Raw genomic sequence first — 23,645 nt, forward strand, 5'->3', positions numbered from 1 at the left:
TGGATAGAAGGAAGGTGAATAGTCGTATTCTCAAGCAGTCCTGCAATTGACAGACCTAAGCTCTGACGTCCTGCCACATCCAGTCCTGAAATGCAGTGAACAAATACACAGTCAGTGAGTGGAGGTTTGAAGAACATTTCTGTCCTTTGTGACATTGAACCCAAGATGAACGCCAAGGGGCAAGACCGAAACATTTGCAAACATGTTAAGCCATATGTATGGAGTGGATAGTCCATCTTGGCTTCCTTCTGAGTCAATGCCATCACAGAAGCCAGTTTTCAGCCAATTTGACTTATTCCTTGTCAAGTCAAGAAATGACTAAAGGCATCTGTGACAACAAATGTTTAAGAGCCAGATAACATCCTAAATGAATTGCTGAAGACTTGCTCTTGAGGGACCAGGGGAGCTTCCAGACAAGCTGAGTCCTGATGAAGGGTCTCGGCCCAAAACATCGACTGTTTATTTCTCTCTATGGATGCTGTCTGACCTGCTGAGTTCCTTCAGCACTTTTGTGTATTGCTCCAGATTCCAGCATCTGCAGAATTTCTTGTGTCTCCAGACAAGCTGATCTAGTCATGTTAGAACACTGGCACCAACCATGTAGGAAATTGCCCAGGTATGTCCCATCACTACAATGCAGGATGCATCCAATCAGCCTCACTGTCCCTGGAGTTTAATCTCATCATCAGGAGTATTTGGTCATTCAGTAATGGGATTATTACCCAGAGACCTGGAATTCTGTCCTAGAGACATATTTTGTAATTATATCAAGATCACTGAGAGAGTTAAAATCAAGTAATTAAATAAATTGGGAGTTTAAAAAGCTGGTGCCAATTATGGTGGCCTAGAAACTACTGGATTATCATTAAAATCCTACTCAATCACCACCTGATGTTCTTCAGGGAAGAAATTCTCGTTGTTACCTCTATGTGATTCTAAATCCACATATAGTTGAAGACTGTCTGAAACAAACCACTCAGTTCAATTAGGAATAGATAATAAGTACAACTCTTGGCAGTGATATCACATTCTGTCATCAGTTAAGAAAAAGAGTAATAGTATGTGTTGCTGCTTCCTGATGTTGAGTTTGGATTTTGTCAGGACTGCTCAGCTTCAGACTTCATTATAGTCTTAGTCCAAATGTGGACAAAAGAACTGAATTCCATAAATGAGATAAGAATGGCTGCTCTTGGTATCAAGGGCCCTCTTATAAAGGAATTTGAGGTATTCAAAGGTGAAGTTCTCAGTTGGCTAGAGTCATACCTTGCTCAAAGTTAGTGATCATTGGAGATCTATTACTCCATTTGTTCTTGGGACACATTCCTCAGTTGCATTTCTTTGCTTCAATCACAAGGTCAAAAGTAGGGATATTCACTGATAATTGCACAACATTCATTTTCATTCGCAGTTCCTCATTCAATAAAGGAATCCATCTTTTGACCATTTCTTTGGGTGTGGGCTGTTTTATAACAAGTAATGAGCTTGCCTCACATGTGCCAGGCAATGAACATCCCCCAAGATGGTTCAATCATGTATTGATGATGTTCGACAGCGTTACCTTTGAGTCCCCAGATAGCAACATGTGGGCTTCATCATTGACTATAAATCTAATGAAGGGAATTACAGTCCAGCAATGGCAAGGTACAATATGGGCATTCTTTGCCTCACCTTGAATCCACAAGGAACAAGTAGTGTGTTGGGATATTCTCTACTTGTCTGGATGAGTACAGTTCCAACAGCATAAAAGAATCTTGACACTATCCAGGACAAAGCACACTGCTGGATTGCCGTTGTCTCCTCTACGCAAGGCATTGACTGTTTCAACTATTAACTCTGCTGCTTTAGTGTGCACCATCTACAGAATGCATCTTGGTTACTTACTAAGCCCAATACTAGAACAATACAGGCCCTTCGGCCCACCATGTTGTGCCGCCCTTCAAACCACACCTAAGACTATCTAACCCTTTCCTCTCACATATCCCTCTATCTTAAATTCCTCCATATGTTTATCTAACAATCTCTTGAACTTGACCAACGTATCAGCCTCCACCACCACCCCAGGCAGCACATTCCATGCACCAACCACTCTCTGGGTGAAAAACCTCCATCTGACATTTCCCTTGAACTTCCCACCCATTACCTTAAAGCCATGCCCTCTTGTTTTGAGCATTGGTGCCCTGGGAAAGAGGTGCTGGCTGTCCACTCTTATCTATTCCTCTTAATATCCTCATCCTTATCCTCCTCCTCTCCAATGAGTAAAGCCCTAGCTCCTTTAGTCTCTCCTCATAATCCATACTCTCTAACCCAGGCAGCATCCTGGTAAATCTCCTCTGCACCCCTTCCAACGCTTCCACATCCTTCCTATAATGAGGCGACCAGAACTGGACATAGTACTCCAAGTGTGGTCTAACCAGAGTTTTGTAAAGCTGCATCATTACTTCGCGGCTCTTAAACTCGATCCCACAACTTATGAAAGCTAACATCCCATAAGCTTTCTTATCTACCCTATCTACCTGTGAGGCGACTTTCAGTGATCTGTGGATATGAACCCCCAGATCCCTCTGTTCCTCTACACTGCCCAGAATCCTGCCATTTACCTTGTACTCCGCCTTGGAGTTTGTCCTTCCAAAGTGTACTACCTCACACTTCTCTGGATTGAACTCCATCTGCCACTTGTCAACCCAGCTCTGCATCCTATCAATATCCCTCTGTAAACTTCAACAGCCCTCCACACTATCCACAACACCACCAATCTTTGTGTCATCTGCAACTTGCTAACCCAGCCTTCCACCCCCTCATCTAAGTCATTAATAAATATCACAAAAAGTAGAGGTCCCAGAACCAATCCCTGTGGGACACCACTCGTCACAGCCCTCCAATCCGAATGCACTCCCTCCACCACAACCCTCTGCTTTCTACAGGCAAGCCAACTCTGAATCCACACAGCCAAGCCTCCTGGATCCCTTGGCTCTGATCTTCTGAAGAAGCCTACCATGTGCAACCTTATCAAACGCCTACTAAAATCCATGTAGACCACATCCACTGCACTACCCTCATCAATCTTCCTGGTCACCACCTCAAAGAACCGTGTCAGGATTGTGAAGCAAGATCTTCCCTTCAAAAAGCCATGCTGGCTGTCCCTGATAAGTCCCATGTTTCTCTAAATGCTCATAGATCCTATTTCTTAGAATTCTTTCTAACAGCTTACCCACCACAGGACATAAGGCTCACTGGTCTGTAATTCCCTGGACTATCACTTACTACCTTTTTTGAATAAGGGGACAATATTTCGCCATCCTACGGTACCATCCCCGTGGACAACGAGGGACTCAAAGATCCTAACCAACGATTCAGCAATCTCCTCCCTCGCCTCATGAAGCAGCCTGGGGAATATTCCGTTCAGGGCCCCGGGGACTTATCTGTCCTAATATTTTCTAACAACTCCAACACATCCTCTCTCTTGATATCTACATACTCTAGAACATTACCCTTACCAACACCGTCCCTCAGCATCATCAAGACCCCTCTCCTTGGTGAATACTGAAGAGAAGTATTCATTGAGAACTTCACCCACTTCCACAGCTTCCAGGCACATCCTCCCACCTTTGTCTTTAATCGGACCTACCTTTACTCTAGCTGTCTTCTGCTCTTCACGTACGAGAAAAAAGCCTTGGGATTCTCCTTAACCCTACTCACCAAAGCCTTTTCATGTCCCCTTCTCACTCTCCTCAGTCCTTTAGGTTCCTTCCTTGCTACTCTATATTCCTCACGAGACCTGTCTGATCCTTGCTGCTTACACATTATGTATGCTGCCTCCTCCTTCCTAACTAGTTGTTCCACCTCTCTCGTCACCCACGGTTCCTTCACCCTGCCATTCCTTCTCTGCCTCACCGGGACAAATTTATCCCTCACATCCTGCAAAAGATCCCTGAACATCGACCACATCTCCATAGTACATTTCCCTTCAAAAATGTCGTCCCAATTTACACTCCCAAGTTCTCGCCTTATAGCCTCATAATTCGCCTTTCCCCAATTAAATATCTTCCCGTCCTCTTTGCTCCTATCCCTGTTCATGACAATTCTAAAGGTTATGGAGCAATGGTCACTGTCCCCCAAATGCTCACCCACCGATAGATCTGTCACCTGTCCCGGTTCATTACCTAAAACTAGATCTAATATGGCATTTCCTCTGGTCGGCTTGTCAACATACTGTGTCAGGAATCCATCCTGGACACACTTAACAAACTCCGCCCCATCTAAACCTTTGGCACTAAGTAGGTGCCAATCAATATTTGGAAAGTTTGAGGTCTCCCATTATAATAACCCTGTTACTTTCGCATCTTTCCAAAATCTGCCTCCCAATCTGCTCCTCAGCATCCCTGCTGCCACCGGGGGGCCTATAGAATACTCCCAGGAGGGTAACTGCTCCTTTCTTGTTCCTAACTTCTACCCATATTGACTCCAGAGGAGGATTTCTTCTACATTATCTACCCTTTCTGCAGCTGTAACAGTGTCCCTGTCCAGTATCGCCACTCCTCCTCCTCTTCCCCCCCCCCCCCCATCCCTTCTAAAACACTGAAAACCAGGAATATTCAATATAAATTTGTGCCCTGATGTCAGCCATGTCTCTGTAATAGCCACAATATGTAGTCCCATGTACTTATCCAAGCTCTCAGTTCATCTGCCTTATTTCTGATGCTTCTTGCATTTAAGTAAATGCACTTCAGCCCATCCACCTTACTACTTTTATAGCCTGTACTCTGCTTCTCCTTCCTCAAAGCCTCTCTACCTGTCAGATCTGACTTTTTCCCCAATCCCTTTCTTCTCTGACCTACTCCTCCAGTTCCCTTCCCCCTCGCAATCTAGTTTAAACCCTCCTGAACCACCTTAGCAAACCTGACTGCAAGGATATTGGCCCCCCCCTCAGGTTCGGGTGTAAGGCGTCTTCTCTGTAGAGGTCCCACCTTCCCCAGAAGAGATCCCAATGATCCAAAAATCTAAACCCTCCCTCCTGCACCAACTTCTCAGCCACGCATTTATCTGCCATCTCCTCCTATTCCTACCTTCACTATCGTTGTGCACTGGCAGCCGTCCCGAGATTGCTACCCTTGAGGTCCTGTTCTTCAGCCTTCTGCCTAGCTCACTTTGGTAGCACCTCCAAATTTGTAACCCTCTATCACAAAGCAGTACAGGTAGTAGCAGGCTCATGGTCATAAAGGAGAGTAAATTGTTTAATAGACATTAATTTATTTTAAACAAAAAACACAGCTACCTGCTGCAAAGGTATTTTGGTAATAAGCAGCTTCTAATTTATGTCAAACCTTCTTACATCAATCTGCTACAAAGCTGCTTGGAGTTCAGAGGACTTATAAACATCATTGTATCTTTCCCAGTTCCCTGCTTTAAGATTTGCATTAAGTGGAATAACACTGACTCAGAAGCTATGCTCCATTATCATACAAAGTTAGCAGATACAGCCTGCTGTGAATTCAGCATAAAGGTTCATAATAACGATTAACTCGTGTCTTGGAAGATAGTTAGGGATACCCAAGTGCTGAAAGCCAAAGCCTGATTACTGTTGGTGCTGGGACATTTTTTTGGAGTTCAGTTGAGCACAGATGGAGAATTATTGTATAGAAGCACTTACATGGAATGCACTTTCAGATTTATAATTGTGCTTTGATTAACTGCTACCTCTGTGACTGGAGTCACACTCAAATGTTCAATAACGTTAATTGCAATTTGTTAGACTCCTTGGGTAAGCATCTCTTTCAGCTTGGTAGCTTTGGTTGATTTTCATTAATTGGAGGGTGTCTAGCCAGCCTTCAGACTTCAGCTGTAGCAGAGCTACTTAGTGATTAATTCACCTCAGATGTTTTTTGTCAATAATATTTTGGATATTACAGTGCAGAGCGATACAACTTTAGTCAGAATACGAAAGAGAATGCTTCACTGATTTCTTGTTTCCTCAACTCGACCAACACCTTCTCTCAGCTTTCCTTTTCCCATTCCCTCCCCTTCAGGAAAAAAAATCACCATTCCTTCACCTTTGATGTGGCCCTACTTAACTGTCTGGATAGCATTCTGAAATTTCTAACCTCTATCTATCTTGGGCCCAACACATTGATGCAGTCATGAAGAAGGCATGCCAGCGCATCTACTTCATTAGGAGTTTGAGGAGATTTGCTATGCCACCAAAGACCCTTGCAACTTTCTACAGCTTTACAATGGAGAGCATTCTGACTGGTTGCATCATCGCTTGGTGTGGAGGCTCCAATGCACAGGATCAAAAGAGGCTGCAAAGGGTTGTAGACTCAGCCAACTCAATTACAGGCACAACCCTACCCACCGTTGAGGACATCTTCAGAGGTGGTGCCTCAAGAAGGCGGCATCCATCATTAAGGATCATTAACTCCCATTAACCCTCTATCATTAACCCTCCTCGCCATCCGGGACATGCCCTCTTTGCACTGCTACCATCGGGGAGGAGGTACAGGAGCCTGAAGACCCACACCCAACATTTTAGGAACAGCTTCTTCCCCTCCGCCATCAGATTTCTGAATAGTCCATGAACTCGTCAGTGGTGATAAACCAGATTCTGATCCATTTTTCTCTATTCTTTCTAAACCCATCTCCTGACAAAGGTTTCTCAACTTTATTTTAGCATTCTTCTTTCAAACACCATGAAGAGTTTTCTTTATTGAACCTATGACATAAATTTAGTGTTTATCTTAATATTTGGAACTAAATTTCCATGTTATTTATGTTGCTCATTCAAATAACTTGTTTCTAAAGCTCAAAATTAATTGCAAATTATTAACTGTGGACTGTACAACTAGAATTATTCTTTTTCCAAGTTACCTTTCTTAGTAGAATGTTTGAAGCCCTGCTCATATCCACCAATCAATGTATTTTTGTTTTGTAAATTGAACCTTTTCATTATGCCCTCAATTTTCAGAAGACTACAAGAAGAAGATCAGTTCCGTACATCATCATTGCCTGCCATCCCAAATCCGTTTCCAGAGCTCTGCAGCCCTGCTGGCTCTCCAGTGTTGACTCCTAGTTCCATGCCTCAGAGTCCACCTACCCATAATCATGTGAGTAATATTGCAGTTTAGATAGAGTTATGTGCATGTATCATAGTGCATCTCCAGTGGTATAACTTGTTTCTTAACTTTTCTGACCACGTCTTCCAGAAACATTTTATTATTTTTAACCTGCATTGTAAACTCTGTCAAAATTCTTTACATTAACTTTTACTGAAGGTAATCTGATTGTTAGCAGGAAGAAACTCATGAAGTGACCTTTGAGATTTGATGCTGGTCGCTGTTTCCAATTCTATGGATATATAAATGTTACTGCCTGGTATTTTCCCAGGTTAGAGTAAACTTTTTGTAGCTCATGTTTGTTAATAAGGTTTCCATTTAAAACTATAAGAAATAGGAGGAGGAGGAGGAGTGAGTTAAAACCCCCTCAACCCACCTCTGCCATTCAGTGATGTTGTGACTAATTTGATCAGTAGTCTTGATTCCATCTCCTTGTGTCCATAATCCTTAATTCCTTTGTATTCCACTAATCTATCTCATCCTCGAATATGCTTAATGACTGCTTTTTGCAGTGGAGAATTCCAAATATTCCTCAGAATAGAAATTCCTCCCCATCTTGGCCTAAAGAGCCTTCCTTTATTCTGAGACTATGCCTTTAGTTTTAAATTTACTCCTTCACAGTCCACGGTCCAACGTCTTCACAGTATCCACCCTGCAAGTCTTTTCAAAATCATTTGGTTTCAAAAAGGTAACCTCTCAGTTTTCTTAAACTATAAGAATATAGGCCCAATCTACTCCATCTTTCTTCCCAAGACAATCCCTTCAACCCAAGAATCTTTCAAATGAATTTTCTCTGAATACCATCTAAGGTAAATATATCCTTAAAAAAATTGAGATCAGAAACTCTTTGCAGTATTCCAAGTGGCATCTTTGGAAAGTCCTGTACTGTTGCAGTAGGACTTCTGTTTCTCTGATTCATATGCCCTGGAGACTCTCAGTCCATTTGTCTTTTAATTATTTGCTGTATCTGCCTCGCTAAATTGTTTCTTGATCTCTCTCATAACTAATGTTCATTAGTTTTGTACCATTTCAATAAAATTCTGTTTTCTTCTGTTTTCTACTCTTTTGCCAAAGTGGATAACCTTCTCATTATTCTCCTACCAAATTGTTGCCCTCTTACTTAACTTGACTATATCCCTTTACAAATTTTTGTCATCTTTTGACAACTTACTTTCTCACCTATTTTACCTATTTTTTATCATTCCAGTAATATTGGGAACATTGTGTGATCCCTTCACCTTTTTTGTTAAACTACAAGAATATAAGCCCAAACTGAGGCCTAGTAGTGATCCCTGGTGGCACTCTACTACTAGTTACAGACTGCCAAGCTGGAAAGTGACCATTTATCTTAATCTCTGCTGTCCATTAACTATTCCCCCATCTAAGCTAATTTTTTTTTTTACCTTAAATTGCATAAGCTACTTTTTTTTCTATGGTAACCTTAAATGTGGTACTTCATCAAAGCCTTTTGGAAATCCAAATACACAGCATACATTCGTTCCATTTTCTTCCATCCTGATAATTATATCTTCAAAGAAATCATAAATGGGACCAATGTATTTCCTTTCATAAAACCATGTTGATTCTTGATTAATCATATTATGATTTTCTGATTGTCCTATTACTACTTAATAATGGACTACCACATTTTCCAACATGTTAGGCTAATGTTGCCCAAAGTTAACTGCTTTCTCTTACCCTCTTTTATTGAATTGTGTATTATATGTGCTGTGATCTAACTATGTTTATTTAAAATGCTGTTTCAAGTGCTATTGTCTCAACATTTGAAATATTCTTAAGATATTAAGAGAATCTGTGTATATTTGACACCTGTTCAAATTCTAGACATTTATGACATGAAAAACAGATGCTTGGTTCATGTTCATTCCAGCCAAAATGAGTATCTAGGCTACTGCTACTTCCTACTTATTGATTGTAGCCTTGTAAATTACAACTTCCTGGGTGCTTATCCAAGCAATATTATATGTGAGAAGATTTTCTGTCTCTACCTTCCATTCCAGGAGATGAGTTCCAGACCTGCATTATTCCTCTTGGAAGAGTTTTTCCTCAACTCCTTTCTAGTTCTACTACTCATTAACTTTTCTGTGTTCCTCTCTGCTGAGGGAAATGCGTCCTTCCTGTAAGTAGAAAATGACCCTAGTCTAGTTAGTCTTTCGCCACAATTCCTCAGCCCTGCGCCTCTATGAAGAAAAGTATCCCATTTCCACCCCTTAAGCAACATATGGGTCTGACCTGCTACTTTAGGGATCTGTGGGTATGCACCCTGGAATTCCTCTTGTTCTCTGTGAAGCTGTATGTCTTACCATTGATTGTATGTTTCCTTGCCTTATTTGCCCTCCCAAATGCATTACCTATGGATTGAATTACATTTGCCTCTTTTACGTTCACCTAATTAGTCCATTGATATTTTCCTGCAGGCTAGAACTTGATTCCTTGCTCCAATTTTGATATTAACAGCAAAATTCATAATTCATTATGGACCTGGGTAATAGTATGGATCATCAATATACAGTATATCCCTCCTCACAGATGTATTCATTTCCTTAACCAATATATCTGCACCTACCTTTTGCCAATTTTCAGATAACAAGCTGCTAGTCCTACTCCTAGTTGAACTGAGTTTCAGAAATGGCCACAATATCTTTCTGTGCCTTGTTTTGTTTATTTTCTCATATTAAATTATAAACACATAACCCCCCATACTTCTGTGTTTCCTTTCTTCAGCCATGATTTTATCTGCCTTCCAAAATCAACTAATTTTGCTCTCCTTCCTTCTAAAACTGCTGCAAGGTTCCTATGCCCTTGCCAAGCTAGTTTAAAACTCAACACTAGTTATGCCAGTAGCATTCCTCTCTGCATATTTATTGTTCTTGGCTCTATTGAGATCCAGTCATCTTACTTCTGTCGGCTCCACCCACCAGAATCAGTCCCAATACAAGGATTAGGTGAGTTTTGTAGAGCCCCGATCTTACAGTCATCTATCATATTAATTCTGTAACCCTCTCTTTCTGACCTCTGTCCTTGGACTCCTACACTGTTCTAATGATTGCCAATGTAGCCTTGAGGAACAGCATCCTTTAGATGTCGCTGGGGTATATGTAGTTTCATGCAATAGTAAACTGTTGTAAGCCTAAATATGATTGACATTTCATGGGATAAAAGTCTTTTTGATTCCATTGAACATTCCACCTCTAATGAATATCAATTCAAATAAGGTAATACAATCGCAAGCTAATTGTAATCAACATTAAATGAATATTCGGATTTGCATGTGTAACATGGAGTTAAAATTAGTTTTAGAAATGGGGGTAAAAATTCATGAGGCATTGGAACTAGCTCTCAGCAGGAGCAGGCTTTGTGGTTATAGTTCAGTTGGACGGAGCTAGAAGTGCCGCCTTCTCAAGGAGACCAATTATGTCTGTAATGGAGAATCAAGGGTAAAGGTGACACAATGATGCGCAAAGGGAAAGCAATGTAGAAAAGGGAGTACAAAAGCTAAAACAACATGAAAGATGAGCAAGTGGAGCTGGTTAGAAATGAAGAGGCAATTTCTGAGAGATAACTTTCAAGAACATAAATGAACACTTGGCTTTGTTATTCATTGCATGATGGAAGAAATTTTACAATTTTATACACTTCTGTCAGGTCACTCCTCGGCCTCTGACGCTCAAGAGAAAAAAATCCAAGTTTGTCCAACCTCCATTTATAACTAATATCCAGTCTAATCCAATCCAATCCACGCAACAACCTGGTGAACCTCTTCTGCACCCTCCCCAAACCCTTCACACCCTTCCTATAATGCGACGACCGGAACTGCACACGATATTCCAAATGTGGCTTAACAGCTGCAAAATACCTTTCTAACTTTTATACTGAATGCCACAAATGATGAAGGCAAGTATGCTGTGTATACCACCTTTGCCACCTAGTGGTATATACCTACTTGTGTTGCCACTTTCAGGGAGCTATGGACTTGCAACACAAATAGCTCTGTACATCAGTGCACCTTGGGGTCCTGCCATTTACTGTATACTCTCTTACATTTGACCTCCCAAAGTGCAACACCTCACACTTTTCCAGATTAAACTCCACCTGCCATTTTTCTGCCCTAATGTCCAACTGATCTAAATCCTGCTGTATCCTTTGACAACCTTCCTCACTATTTACAATTCCCAGTTTTTGTGTCATCTTCGAATTTGCTAAGCCGGAAAAAGTGCAGAGGAGATTTACAAGGATATTGCCAGGGTTTGAGGGACTGAGTTATGAAGAGAGGTTGAGCAGGCTGGGACTTTATTCATTGGAGTGTAGGAGAATGAGGGGTGATATTATAGAAGTATATAAAATCATGAGGGACGTAGACAGGGTGAATGCACACAGTCTTTTATCCTAGAGGTCATAGGTTTAGGGTAAAAGGGGAGAAATTTAATAGGTACCTGAGCGGACACTTTTTCACCCAGAGGGTGGTCTGTATGTGAAATGAGCTGCCAGAGGAAGTGGTTGAGGTAGGTACATTAACAACATTTAAAAGACACTTGGACAGGTACATGAATAGGAAAGGTTTAGAGGAATGTGGGCCAAAGGCGGGCAAATAGGATTAGCTAAGATGAGAATCTTGGTCGGGATGGACCAGATGGGCCAAAGGCCCTGTTTCCATGCTATATGACTGTGACTCCAACCCATGTAGCTTAATCTTCTGGATCAGCCTTCCAGGAGGGACCTTGTTCAATGCTTTAACAAAGTTTATGTATGCAACATCCACCAATCTACCCTCAACAATCATCTTTCTCTCCTCTCAAAATACTTGGTCAAGTTTGTGAAATGTGACAAAAAGAAATGTATTGTCACATGTATCGACGTACGGTGAAAAGCTTGTCTTGCATACTGATCAAACAGGTCAATTCATTACACAGTGCAGTTACATTGAGTAAGTACAGAGTGCATTGATGTAGTGCAGGTAAAAACAATAACAGTACAGAGTAAAGTGTTACAGCTACAGAGAAAGTACAGTGCAATAAGGTGCAAGGTCACAACAAGGTAAATTGTGAGGTCAGAGTCCATCTCATCTTATAAGGGAAACATTCAATAGTCTTATCACAGTGGGGTAGAAGTTGTCCTTAAGTCTGGTGATACGTGTCCTCGGGCTCCTGTATCTTCTGCCTGATGGAAGAGTAGAGAAAAGAGAATGTCCCCAGTGGGTGGGGTCTTTGATTATGCTGGCTGCTTCACCAAGGCAGCGAGAGGTAAAGACAGTCCAAGGAGGGGAGGCTGGTTTCCATTACGCGCTGGGCTGTGTCCACAACTCTCTGCAGTTTCTTGCGATCCTGGGCAGAGCAGTTGCCGTACCAAGCCGTGATGCATCCAGATAGGATGCCTTCTGTGGTGCATCGATAAAAGTTGGTGAGTGTCAAAGGGGACAAGCTGAATTTCTTTAGCCTCTTGAGGAAGTAGAGGCGCTGGTGAGCTTTCTTGGCCGTGGTGTCAATGCGATTTGACCAGGACAGGCTATTGGTGATGTTCACTCCCAGGAACTTGAAGCTCTCAACCCTCTCGACCTCAGCACTGCTGATGTAGACAGGTGCATGTACACCACCCCCTCTCCTGAGGTCAATGACCAGCTCTTTTGTTGACATTGAGGGAAAGGTTGTTGTTATGACACCATGCCACTAAGCTCTCTATCTCCTTCCTGTACTCCGACTCATCGCTGTTTGAGGTACAGCCTACAACGGTGGTATCATCTGCAAACTTGTTGATGGAGTTAGAGCAGAATCTGGCCACGGTCATGAGTGTATAGGGAGTAGAGTAGAGGGCTGACTTCTTTTTTTCCTCAACCTCATTCTCCCGCCTTCTCCCCTTAACCGTTACCTCCTTACCAATAAAGAACTTATCAAACTCTGCCTTAAGTATACCCGATGACTTGGCCTCCACAGCAATCGGCTTCTTGGATGGAAGTCTATCGCCAGTGTCCATGGAGTTTGCACAAACTTAATGATGGCTCTCATTGTTGAAAAGATGTTGTGCAATTATGGATTACTCCAGGGTCCATCATCAGCTGCTTGGCTGTCACCAATACACCTGACACTCGACATTTTTTTTTTTAAAAATCTGGTAGCCTTTGTTCCATGTTACCAGGCTTGCTGATCAAACTGAAATGTGAGATCTATTCCTGTTCAGTTATGGTCATCTTCATTCTTGTCTTTCGTAGAGTATTAGAGTTGTACACCCATAGAAAAGGGCCCTTTGGACCACCATTTCCCAGCCAATTTTTTGCCCATCTACACTAATCCCATTTGCCTGCATTGTGCTTCTGTCTGCCCATTCAGGTGCCTGTCTAAGTGTATCTTAAATGTAGTGATTGTATCTGATTCCACCATCTCTTCTGCAGTGAATTCTAGATATCAACCATTCTGTGTAAAATGTTTTCTCTTCAAATCCCCTTTAAAACTCCTTGCTCTTGCCTTAAACTTTTGTTTTTTTTTTGATATCCTACCATGGAAAAAGGATTCTGACTACCTGCTCTTTCTATGTCTCTTATAATCTTATATACTTTTATCAGGCCATCCCTCAGTTGCCTTCACTCCAGGGAAAATGAACTCAGCCTATCCAACTAAAGTCCTCCAAGCCAGAAAGCACCCTATTGAATCTCCTCTGCACCCTCTCCAGTACAACTACATCCTTGCTATAATGTGATTAGAACTGCACACAGTATGGTCTAAACAGCAATTTGTAGAGTTGCAACATAATGTCTCAACTTTTATATTCTGTGCCCTGAAATATGAAGGTACACATTCTATATGCCACCTCCATCACCCTATCTACCTGTGTTGCCATTTACAGGGAACTATGGACTTGAATCTCAAGATAACTTCTTATCAATATTCCTTAGCATCCAACCATTTGCTGAATATATCCTATCCATATTTAACTACCCTAAATGCATCACCTTGCATTTGTCATGATTAAATTCAATCTGCCAATGCTCTGCCCAACTCTCCATCTAATCTATATCTTGCTGTAGCCTTAGACAGCCACACCACCACTGATTTTCATGTCACCTGTAAATTTGCTAATCATTCCTCCTACATTCATGTACAAGTCGTTAATATCTATCACAAACTTCAAGAGTCCCAGTGGTTTGCCACTAGTCACAGACTTCCTCTTCCTATCTACTGCACTCTTTCATCTATTTGTCCTTCTGTCAAGCTCTCAATCACTTATTTCCCTGAGATGTGTTTTGGGTTTTTGAATCTTTTGGATGTTGGATTGCAAAATCAAAAATGTAAGTTCCAGTGCTTGTGATAATGCAGTAATCCCCCAGTGCCCCTGTGCAAGATGTGCTTAAGTAAACTGGAAATTCATGGGAATAATTCAAGTAAACTATTTATAAAGGTCAGAATAATCCAGAAATAGTTAAAGCAAGATGAGGTGATGGAAAGGACAATATTAAAGAGGAAGGGCAAGCAAAGTGCTGTGAGCTAAAACAAACTGCCCAGTTGAAATCCTTAATGCATAAGAATATTGATGGAGGAGTTGTCATACCTGACTCTTTCAATTCATTGAAATTCTTTTCACTCCAATTGTTATTTTGCAAATTTTGAAATGTTATGGGTGCTTTCTGCTGTCAGATTTCTTTATCCATATGCTTTTCCTTTTGCCAGTCATAACCTGAGCTCACTTAATGCTTCCATTGGGGAATTCTGTTTTTGGTCAGGCACAAGTTTGAAAGGCAACTTTATTAACCATTTTCAGTTCATGAAATTTACAGTGCTGATTTTATGCAAAGTTTATAGATTCTTATTACTTAGATATGATAATTCAAAATAGTCATCCTTGCAAAATCAGAAACTTGAGTTTTTAATGTGCATGTTCTCTTCTATCATATTTTTGCCAACTGCATTATCCAGCAACAGTGCATTGATGGTGGATAAGGAACAATTTGTACAAATCCACTATATCCTTTGTTTTTTTGTTATCCCTATCCCCTTTCCCATTCATTAGAGAATGCTTCTGGAAGTACAACATTGTTTATTTCACATGCCGGGTTCATAATTATTTTGTGTTTATTTATACAGTATGGTTAAGGTACTAATGAGGAGTTCCATACTGTTTCAGATGATCTTGTTTCAGTTCAACAGTAGCTGCTGCTTAGCACTGCAGCCAGCAAGCCTTGAGGACCACAAAGAAATGCTGTATTTAGTTTAAAAAAACTTGTTCCTAGAAATTTAATTCTAACTCTTAATCTTAGTTGCTATGTAATGCATTCTGAAATCTGATGCAGAAAAATAAAACAAGGATTTGCATTTATAGTAAATCTGCGTTGAATTTATGCCCTTGGGAAAAATATGTTTTGAAATCTCCATTTTTGCACAGCAAGTAATTTAAGGACACTAAAAACCTTGTTGCATTAGTCTGGCTTATTCATCATGGATTTTTAAAATCAAATGTTAGTGGTTATTTTTGTGGTTTCTGTTTTGGGGAAAACACAAACAATATTTTAGCTACGACCAGATGAAGAACAATCTGCTTTATATTACAGTCCATTTTGAGGATAAAGTTGGAACTAAGGAAAATGTACAATAGCATGATTTAATTATTTATTATCCAAGTCTAGAAATGTAGATGTCTGGTATGAGTTTTTCAAAGGTACACATATGGAATGAAGAATAGTAACTGCTTTTGGAGATGTAGGTTAAATATCAAGATACATTTTCATTTTACAGAATCATTTATTGTTGCCCAATGTGTTAAATTCCAGGTCTGAACTTTGTTGTAAAGACAACACTTAAATAGGGCAGAATTGTTTAATCCCTATAGATCTGTTAGAAACTGAGTGTGATAGGTGCAGCTTCAAAACTATAGTGATGAGGTTTTGCACAGTTGTAAACTCAAAAGTAGTTACAGACTGGATCTTATGGCAGGAAACATTTTCCAAAGTGTTTTTCTTAAATATGACCAGAAAAATAACATAGCTGAAGCATGTAAATCTATTTAAAATAAGCTACTTTTCTCAGTATCGAGATGATTGAGAAGACATTTCTGTTTGGCTGACACAAGGAAGGTTAACCTTAAATGGATCGGTGGTAATCAAAGTGCAAGAACATTGATGAATCAGCTGTGCCCAGGTTTTTCTTCAGAGTACAGTTACAACACTGGCATCTACTCATCAATGCGAACAGTTGCCTTGGTATGTCCTGTTCACAAGAAGTAGGACAAGTCCAATCTGGCTAATTACTATAGACCAAAGTGCTGAATTCCAGAGAGAGGTGAGAGTGACTGCCCAGGACATTAAAGCAGCATTGGATTATGTGTGGCAAACAAGGTGCCTTGATAAAACTGATGTCAGTGGGCAAAAAAAGGAAATCACTCAGTAGCTAGACTCGTACCTCGCACCTAGGTTATGTTGCCAGATGTTAATCATTCTAGCCCCAAGACATCAATGCAGGAGTTTCTGGGGGTAGTGTCCTAGGTCTGACCATTTCAGATGTTTCATAAATGACCTTCCTTCCATCGTAAGGTCAGAAGTGGGTATATTTGTGAATGCAATATGTTTCGTTTCATTCGCAATATGTTAGCAAATGAAGCAGTCCATGTTGACATGCAGCAAGGTCTAGACAACATTCACGCATGGGCTGATAAATGACAAGTAACATTCTTACCATATAAGTGTCAGGCATTCACCATCTCCAACAAGAAAGAGTCTAACTGCCTTGCCATCACCTGGTGCCTGATGATTGATAGCCTGTGGGTCACCATTGACCAGAATCTCAACTAGACCAGCTGAATAAATAATATTGCAGCAAGAGCTAGTCAGAGCTTGTACATTCTCTGGTGAGTGACTTACCTCCTGATATTCCAAGGCCTTTCCGCCAGCATGTAACAGAATATTCTTCATTAGCCTGGATGAATGCAGTGCTAACAACAGACTATTACCTGCACCCTCTGCAACAAAAACAACAAAGACGACAGATGCATAGGAACCCCACCACTGGCAGTTTTCCTTCAAGGGGAGGGTGTTAGTTCCTTTATCCTGGTGTTAATGTTCCTTTGTTAATATTCCTTTTAAATATAAGCAACTTGCATTTAATAGCAGCAAATCATCCATTACATATAAAAAGTTGTAATATAAAACTATCACCAAATCTATCTTTTCTCTAATAATTTTACAGATTCAGCAAATTGGGAATGATTTGTTGAGCAGGAGTGGGCCATCTGGCCCTTCATGCCTGCTCCACCATTCATCAAAATCATGGGTGATCTACTCTCTTGGTGCTATTGCTTTACTTCACCTTCAGTGACTTCTGTACAAGCTCATCTAGATCCCTTTGAACAGCAGCAGTGCTCAGTCTCTCATTTAACAAATTATTCTGCTTTTCTGTTATTTTCACCAAAGGGATAATCTTTCATTTTTCCACATTATATTACATTTGCCATCTTCTCGTCCACTCAGCTTGTCCAAATCCCTCTGAAGCCTTTCTCCATCCCCCTGCATGCCCATAATTCCACCTAGTTTATCATCAGCAAACTTGTAAATATGACATTTGCTCCTCTTCAAGACTTGTTGATACACATTGTGAATAGCTGAGGTCCAAGCACCAATCCCTGCAGTACCCTACTAGTCACAGTCTGCTACCTTGAGAGGGATTAATTTATTACTACTTTGTGCATTCTGTCCAATAACCAATTCCTAATCCATGTCAGTACATTGTCCTTGATTCCATATGCTCTAATCTTGTTGACCACACCTATGTGGGACTTCCAAAAGCTGCCTGAAAATCCAAATACATCAGGTCTGCTCACTTCTGCTTGTCTGTGCTACTGGTCATATCCTCAAAGCTCCAGTGGATTAATCAAACACCATTTTCCTTGCATAAATCCATGCTGGCTCTTCAATCCTATTATTATTTTCAAGGTATTCTGTTACATCTTTCATTACAGACTCGAGCATTTTCCTGACCATTGATGTTAGTCTGACAGTTAGGTTAGTAGTTCCCTTTATTTCTCTCAGTGCTTTCTTAAATATTGGGGTCACATTTACTACCCTCCAATCCACAGCAAAAGTTCCAAAAATCCATAGAACCTTTGAAAATGACAACCTGAGCATCCACCTCTGCTAAAGCAATCTCCTTCAAAACTTTGGGATGTAGATTGCCAGGGCCTCGTAATTTATCAGCTTTTAAGCTCAGCAATTTCCCTGATGTTTTGATGATTCTGTAACCTTGATTCTCTGTCAAGACACAAAGTAATTGTTTACTTCCTCTGCTATTTCCATATTTCCTTTTATAAATTCTGCTGCCCCGTCTGTTAGGGGACAACATTGGTTCTTGCTGTTCTTTTCCTTTTTACATAACTATGAAAACCCTTTCAGTCTGTTTTTGTTTCTCAGTAATCTCCCCTTCCTTTATCAATTTCTTCCTCCTTGTTGACTTTTAAATGCTTCCAATCCTCAATCCTGTTGTTACTCCTGGCAATTTTATAAACCTCTTCTTGGCAGCACGGTAGCGTAGCGGTTAGTGTGATGCTATTGCAGCACCAGCAATCAGGGTTCAATTCCCTTTGCTGTCTGTAAGGAGTTCATACGTTCTCCCTGTGTCTGCATGGGTTTCCTCCGGGTGCTCCAGTTTCCTCCCACATTCCAAAGACGTATGGGTAAGTTAACATGGGTTTAAATGGACGGCGCGGACTCGTTGGGCTGGAAGGGTCTATTACCGTATTGTAAATAAAATTTAAAGTTTAAAAGTTTGAGTTGAATTTAATATATGACTTTAATTTCTCTTGTCATCCACAGATGAATCACTTTTCCTTTTGGTGTTTTGCACTTTAAAAGAATAGATGCAGCTTTTGCATTATTTTCTTAAATGCTGAGTATTGTCTATTTACTGTCATATCTTTCAGTGTTTTTTCCTAATAAATCACAACCAACATTTGAGATCCTAGTTTCACATTAAACTATATCACTTTCAAATTCCATGTAATATTCCCCAAAGGCCCCTTCACCAAAAGATCATCAATCATTGCACAGAATGAGAAATAGCCTTTTCCTTAGTTGGTTTCTCAATGTATTGATTTAGAAAAGTATCTTCCATATATTCCATGAATTCACATAGCAGCTTAATTTGTTCAGATAACATGTAGGTTGAAGTGTCCCATGATGACTATATTACTCTTGTTACATGAACTTTTACATGAACTACAAGCTTTTCATTATACCTTGGTACATGTGACAATAATAAACCAATTCCAACTTCTAATTTCCTGACTTATACCATGCCCAATATTACCACTAATATTTGATAGATTATAAATAACTCCTCAAATGTTTTTTTTCCCCTTTGCTACTTCAAAACTTAACCCAGAATGATTCTAATTCTACACCAGCATCTGTCAAATCAAGGTCATTTCTCACCACTGATCTCCTTCCAATTAATAGTGCAATATCATCCCTCACCTCCTTTTCCTTGTTGCCTGTCCTTCCTAGTTGGTCAATACCCTAGAATATTTACTGATGAAAATGGATTAATAAGCATTTGCACTTCTACGCAAGCTAACTCCAGCGTTATAGATGAGTACCTATTTATGGTACAGCCAAAGCAAAGGCATTTCCTTTCATTTATTTCTGTCCTATGAAATTATTGAAGCAATGTCTTCGAGTTATTTTTGAAGAGAATTGAATAGTTGCTGTAAGAACCAAGTAGAAATCAACCTAGTGAATATGTGATTTGGATTGTTTCATGATCCGAAAGGCCCATTTCTGTTTTATGAAGCATGATTGAGGAATGTGAGGTTTTAGTTTTAAGCAAACCATGGTTATTTTTACTCTGATACACCTCAAGATTCTAGCATGAAATGATTTCATTCAGGGTTTTTTGTAATCTATAATTTACACTTTTATCAACCCTCATTGAACACAAGCTTTTTAATACTTCTCTGGGAATCAGTAGTGAAATGACGTAGTGAAAACCTGTTAACCAGTAGCTGATTTAACTGGTCTGTGAAATCTCAAAATGTAATATGAAATGCTCAAACTATCTGTATAAAAATCCCATATTCTCAGATCTGAGAAGTCCACACTTCCAAGTTTTAAAAGCCTGAACACAGGGAGCCTCCTAAGAATGCGATAACTATAGTTAAATTGAAATAGTGATTAAACCATTGATGCTCATAGTGTTTACACAGCAGTATTGTATCTGAGCAATAGACTGTCAATACATCTATTCATGGAAATGTGTGGTCTTGACTTTTCAAAAGGAATTTAGAGTACTTCAGAAGCTGGAAAAAGGCATTCCCACAAAAGAAATCTTTCAACAGAACATAGAATCAGTGAACAAAGTAGCTTGTGATTTTAGAAAAGCACAACAGTGCTGATTTCTTTTAAATCAGTGTGTCTAATAGAAAATCAATGAAAATGGCAGTTTAGGCTTTGGAGAAAGTAATTCTGGAATGGTTAAATCAACAAAAGAGGAATTATGCCTGTGTGTTTTGTGGGCTATGCTTTTTTTCTATGTTCAAGTGATGAAAGGAAAATGTCAACACTTAATCTGACTTGATTAAGTAACAACATTGCACCTGTGCAATCTGCATTTAAAGGGAGAAGTTAATTGCAATCAAGTCAGCTGCTGGCGGCTTCTGGGAGGAATTCATAGCATTTGTTGAAAAAGTGGTTACAACCAGACTTCCAATTGTTTTGCATTATTGACAAGAAATATATGAACAATGGATGATAGCTTACTGCTGCAACATTGGCTCCAAATGTTATCATCTTGGAACCTCTGCTGATTTTAGTTTAGCAATGAAGTAAGTGTTCAAATCTCCCCACCTGCTGCTTGCAGTTACTATGTAAAATTAAATGAAGGCTGTAGCTTGAGATATACCCCTTTGCAAGGATCTTTAGTTGTACTTAATAACAATACAAAATCACATTTTGTGCTGCAAGTAATTAGACCTCTTAGTGCTATGGAAGTGCAGCACTCACATTGCATTTGGATTACATCAGTTCCTATAAAGCTGTCCATTGTGTTGGATATTTGGCGAGCCTGCTGGATTCCAAAAGTTGTTTTGCTTTTATTCTGATTTTTAAATTTCATTGGTTTCAATGTGTTCATGTGCCCAGAATTTTTCATGGCATCACATGTTGATGCTCTTGAAATATGTTTTTCTCAAATTGTCTAGAATGGCAGAATAAATTGGAGTACTGTATTGATCTTTGTGGAAACTGATTACATCAGCCATAAAAGGTAACTAGTAAACCTGTATGGTTTGATTCGGTACCTAACTATGTGTACTAACCTTTTGTGGAACTCATTGAATCCTGTACACACCCAAGGGAAATGTCATCTGTTTCATTATTAGTCAGTAAGTATGTGACAAGTACAGTAATCCTTTGAAACATTATAACACTGTAAGTGTGCTACATTACTAAAGTGGCTTGGAAAAGACAAAGAAGTCTATCTAAAGCTGTGGGCTCAATTTAAAAGTGCTGTCCTGTTCTGTGAACTGCTGCCTTTTCCAAAATGAGGTCAGATATTCACAGAGCAAATTATGTTCAAGGGTTCTTTCAAGAGATTCAAAAGATGTCAGGGGTAAGTTTTTTTTTACTCAGAGTGGTGAGTGTGTGGAATGGGCTGCTGGAAACGGTGGTGGAGGCGGATACGATAGGGTCTTTCAAGAGCCTGTTAGATAGGTACATGGAGCTGAGAAAAATAGAGGGTTATGGGTAAGCCTAGTAATTTCTAGGGTAACGACATGTTCGGCACAGCTTTGTGGGCTGAAGGGTTTGAATTGTGCTGTAGTTTTTCTATGTTTCTAATGTGTCTTGAGGTGGTGGAAGTAAAAACAAATATTAACAGGAGTAGCAAAGACTGTCTAACTCTGGTGCCTATAATGGCTTCAAATGGATTAAAATGTCAAAGGGAGTTTGTTGGGTGGCAGGCTCAATTAATAGGGTGGGATAAAAAATTAAGTTCTCTGTAGCTAACATTCAAAACCAATGGAAGAGAGCAGACTATGGTCCTAGTTTTCAGTTTTGTAACTTTGAATAATTTAATTGACTGTGGAAATTGGCTTCAGAATTTTGGACACAGATGTAAGTGTAATGTTTCTGTACTTGTTCATTGCACTAATCTTTATAATATAGGTTACATTACTTCATATTTTAATTGTATAATAATCATTGTTTCCTCTTATGATAGGTTATTAAAGTTTTTAGTGAAGATGGAACAAGCAAAGCAATTGAACTTCCATCTGACAAGACTGCCAGAGATGTCTGCCAGCTGTTGATTTATAGATGCCATTGTGTTGATGACAATAGCTGGACTTTAATTGAACATCACCCGCATCTAGGTCTAGGTAAGATTGTCTTGTAATACTGAATAAATTTAGGGGGCATTATTCATTACTGTCATCAAATGTTGATGTATTTCGTTGATGGGGGGGCAGGTGCACTTCTAACAAAAGTAAAATTGACAAATCGTCTGTTAGCTGTCAGAGCGTCATAGATTTTAAAACATCAATATAGCAATAATTATTTCTAAGATGAATAGTGGTAGTAAAATATGAAAAATCTTTTGAATGAGGACAGGAGTACATCAAACATTGATAGAGCTGAAGTGATATTTGGAATATATTTTGACTTGTACCATTTATTGTTTTTCTGATTTGAAATTAAATTTGAGATTTTCTTGTTTAAATTGTAATCTTCAACAGGTTTTATCTTGGCTAATTCATCATTAGTCAAGGCGGCGCAGCACGGTAGCGTAGCGGTTAGCGCGACGCTATTACAGTGCCAGCGATCAGGGTTCAATTCCCGTCGCTGACTGTAAGGAGTTTGTACGTTCTCCTGTGTCTGCATGGGTTTCTTCCGGGTGCTCCGGTTTCCTCCCACATTGCAAAGACGTACGGGTAGTTTAATTTGGGTTTAAAATGGGCGGTGCAGACTCATTGGGCCGGAAGGGCCTGTTACCATGCTGTAAATAAAATTTAAATTTAAAAAATTTAAACAACAAAGGAGGAGGCCATTTGGTCTATTGGGTTCATGCTGGCTCCTAGGGGAGCAGTCCCATATGTCCATTTGTTCTCTCCTCACCTCCCTGTATCCCTGCAAATTACTTTCTCTCGTACATAGCCATGAACTCCCTTTTGATTACTGGTGTGCAGTTCAGAGTCTCATGCTTATTGTGGGTAATTATGATGTGCACATCAGGGTTAATGAGTTCATCACTGATGGAGACAGCGTGCAAGGACTCATAATTTTTCACTATAAATTAAACAGTGCCAATGGTAAAATAATACTTGAGGATGTGGGAGAAAGGTATCATGAAAAAATCTCTGAACTACTTACGGACACCTCTGGAGCACTTGTGCACAAAAAAATTAAATCTGTGCTGATTACATCTGATTTTTTTTAAGTTTCAATAATATGAAAACCTGAAGCATTTTCCCTACAATTGTCTGACCTTACTGGAATTAGAAATAAAACAAAAACTTAAATCTGTCTACTTGTGCAAGTTAATGAAAGCTTGTGATTTT

At 39.8% G+C, this 23,645-nt stretch overlaps 1 protein-coding gene across 1 annotated transcript in view; it reads left to right on the forward strand.

Moving 5' to 3' along the window:
• grb10b (growth factor receptor-bound protein 10b) overlaps nucleotides 1-23,645 on the forward strand; it is a 135,425-nt gene that overhangs the window by 75,801 nt on the left and 35,979 nt on the right. Inside the window, 2 exon segments of the mRNA XM_052016263.1 lie at nucleotides 6,959-7,097; nucleotides 22,310-22,466. Coding sequence (XP_051872223.1) covers nucleotides 6,959-7,097; nucleotides 22,310-22,466 — 296 coding nt within the window.

This window comes from Pristis pectinata, chromosome 5 (genome assembly GCF_009764475.1).
Source record: "Pristis pectinata isolate sPriPec2 chromosome 5, sPriPec2.1.pri, whole genome shotgun sequence".
Classification (NCBI taxonomy): domain Eukaryota; kingdom Metazoa; phylum Chordata; class Chondrichthyes; order Rhinopristiformes; family Pristidae; genus Pristis; species Pristis pectinata.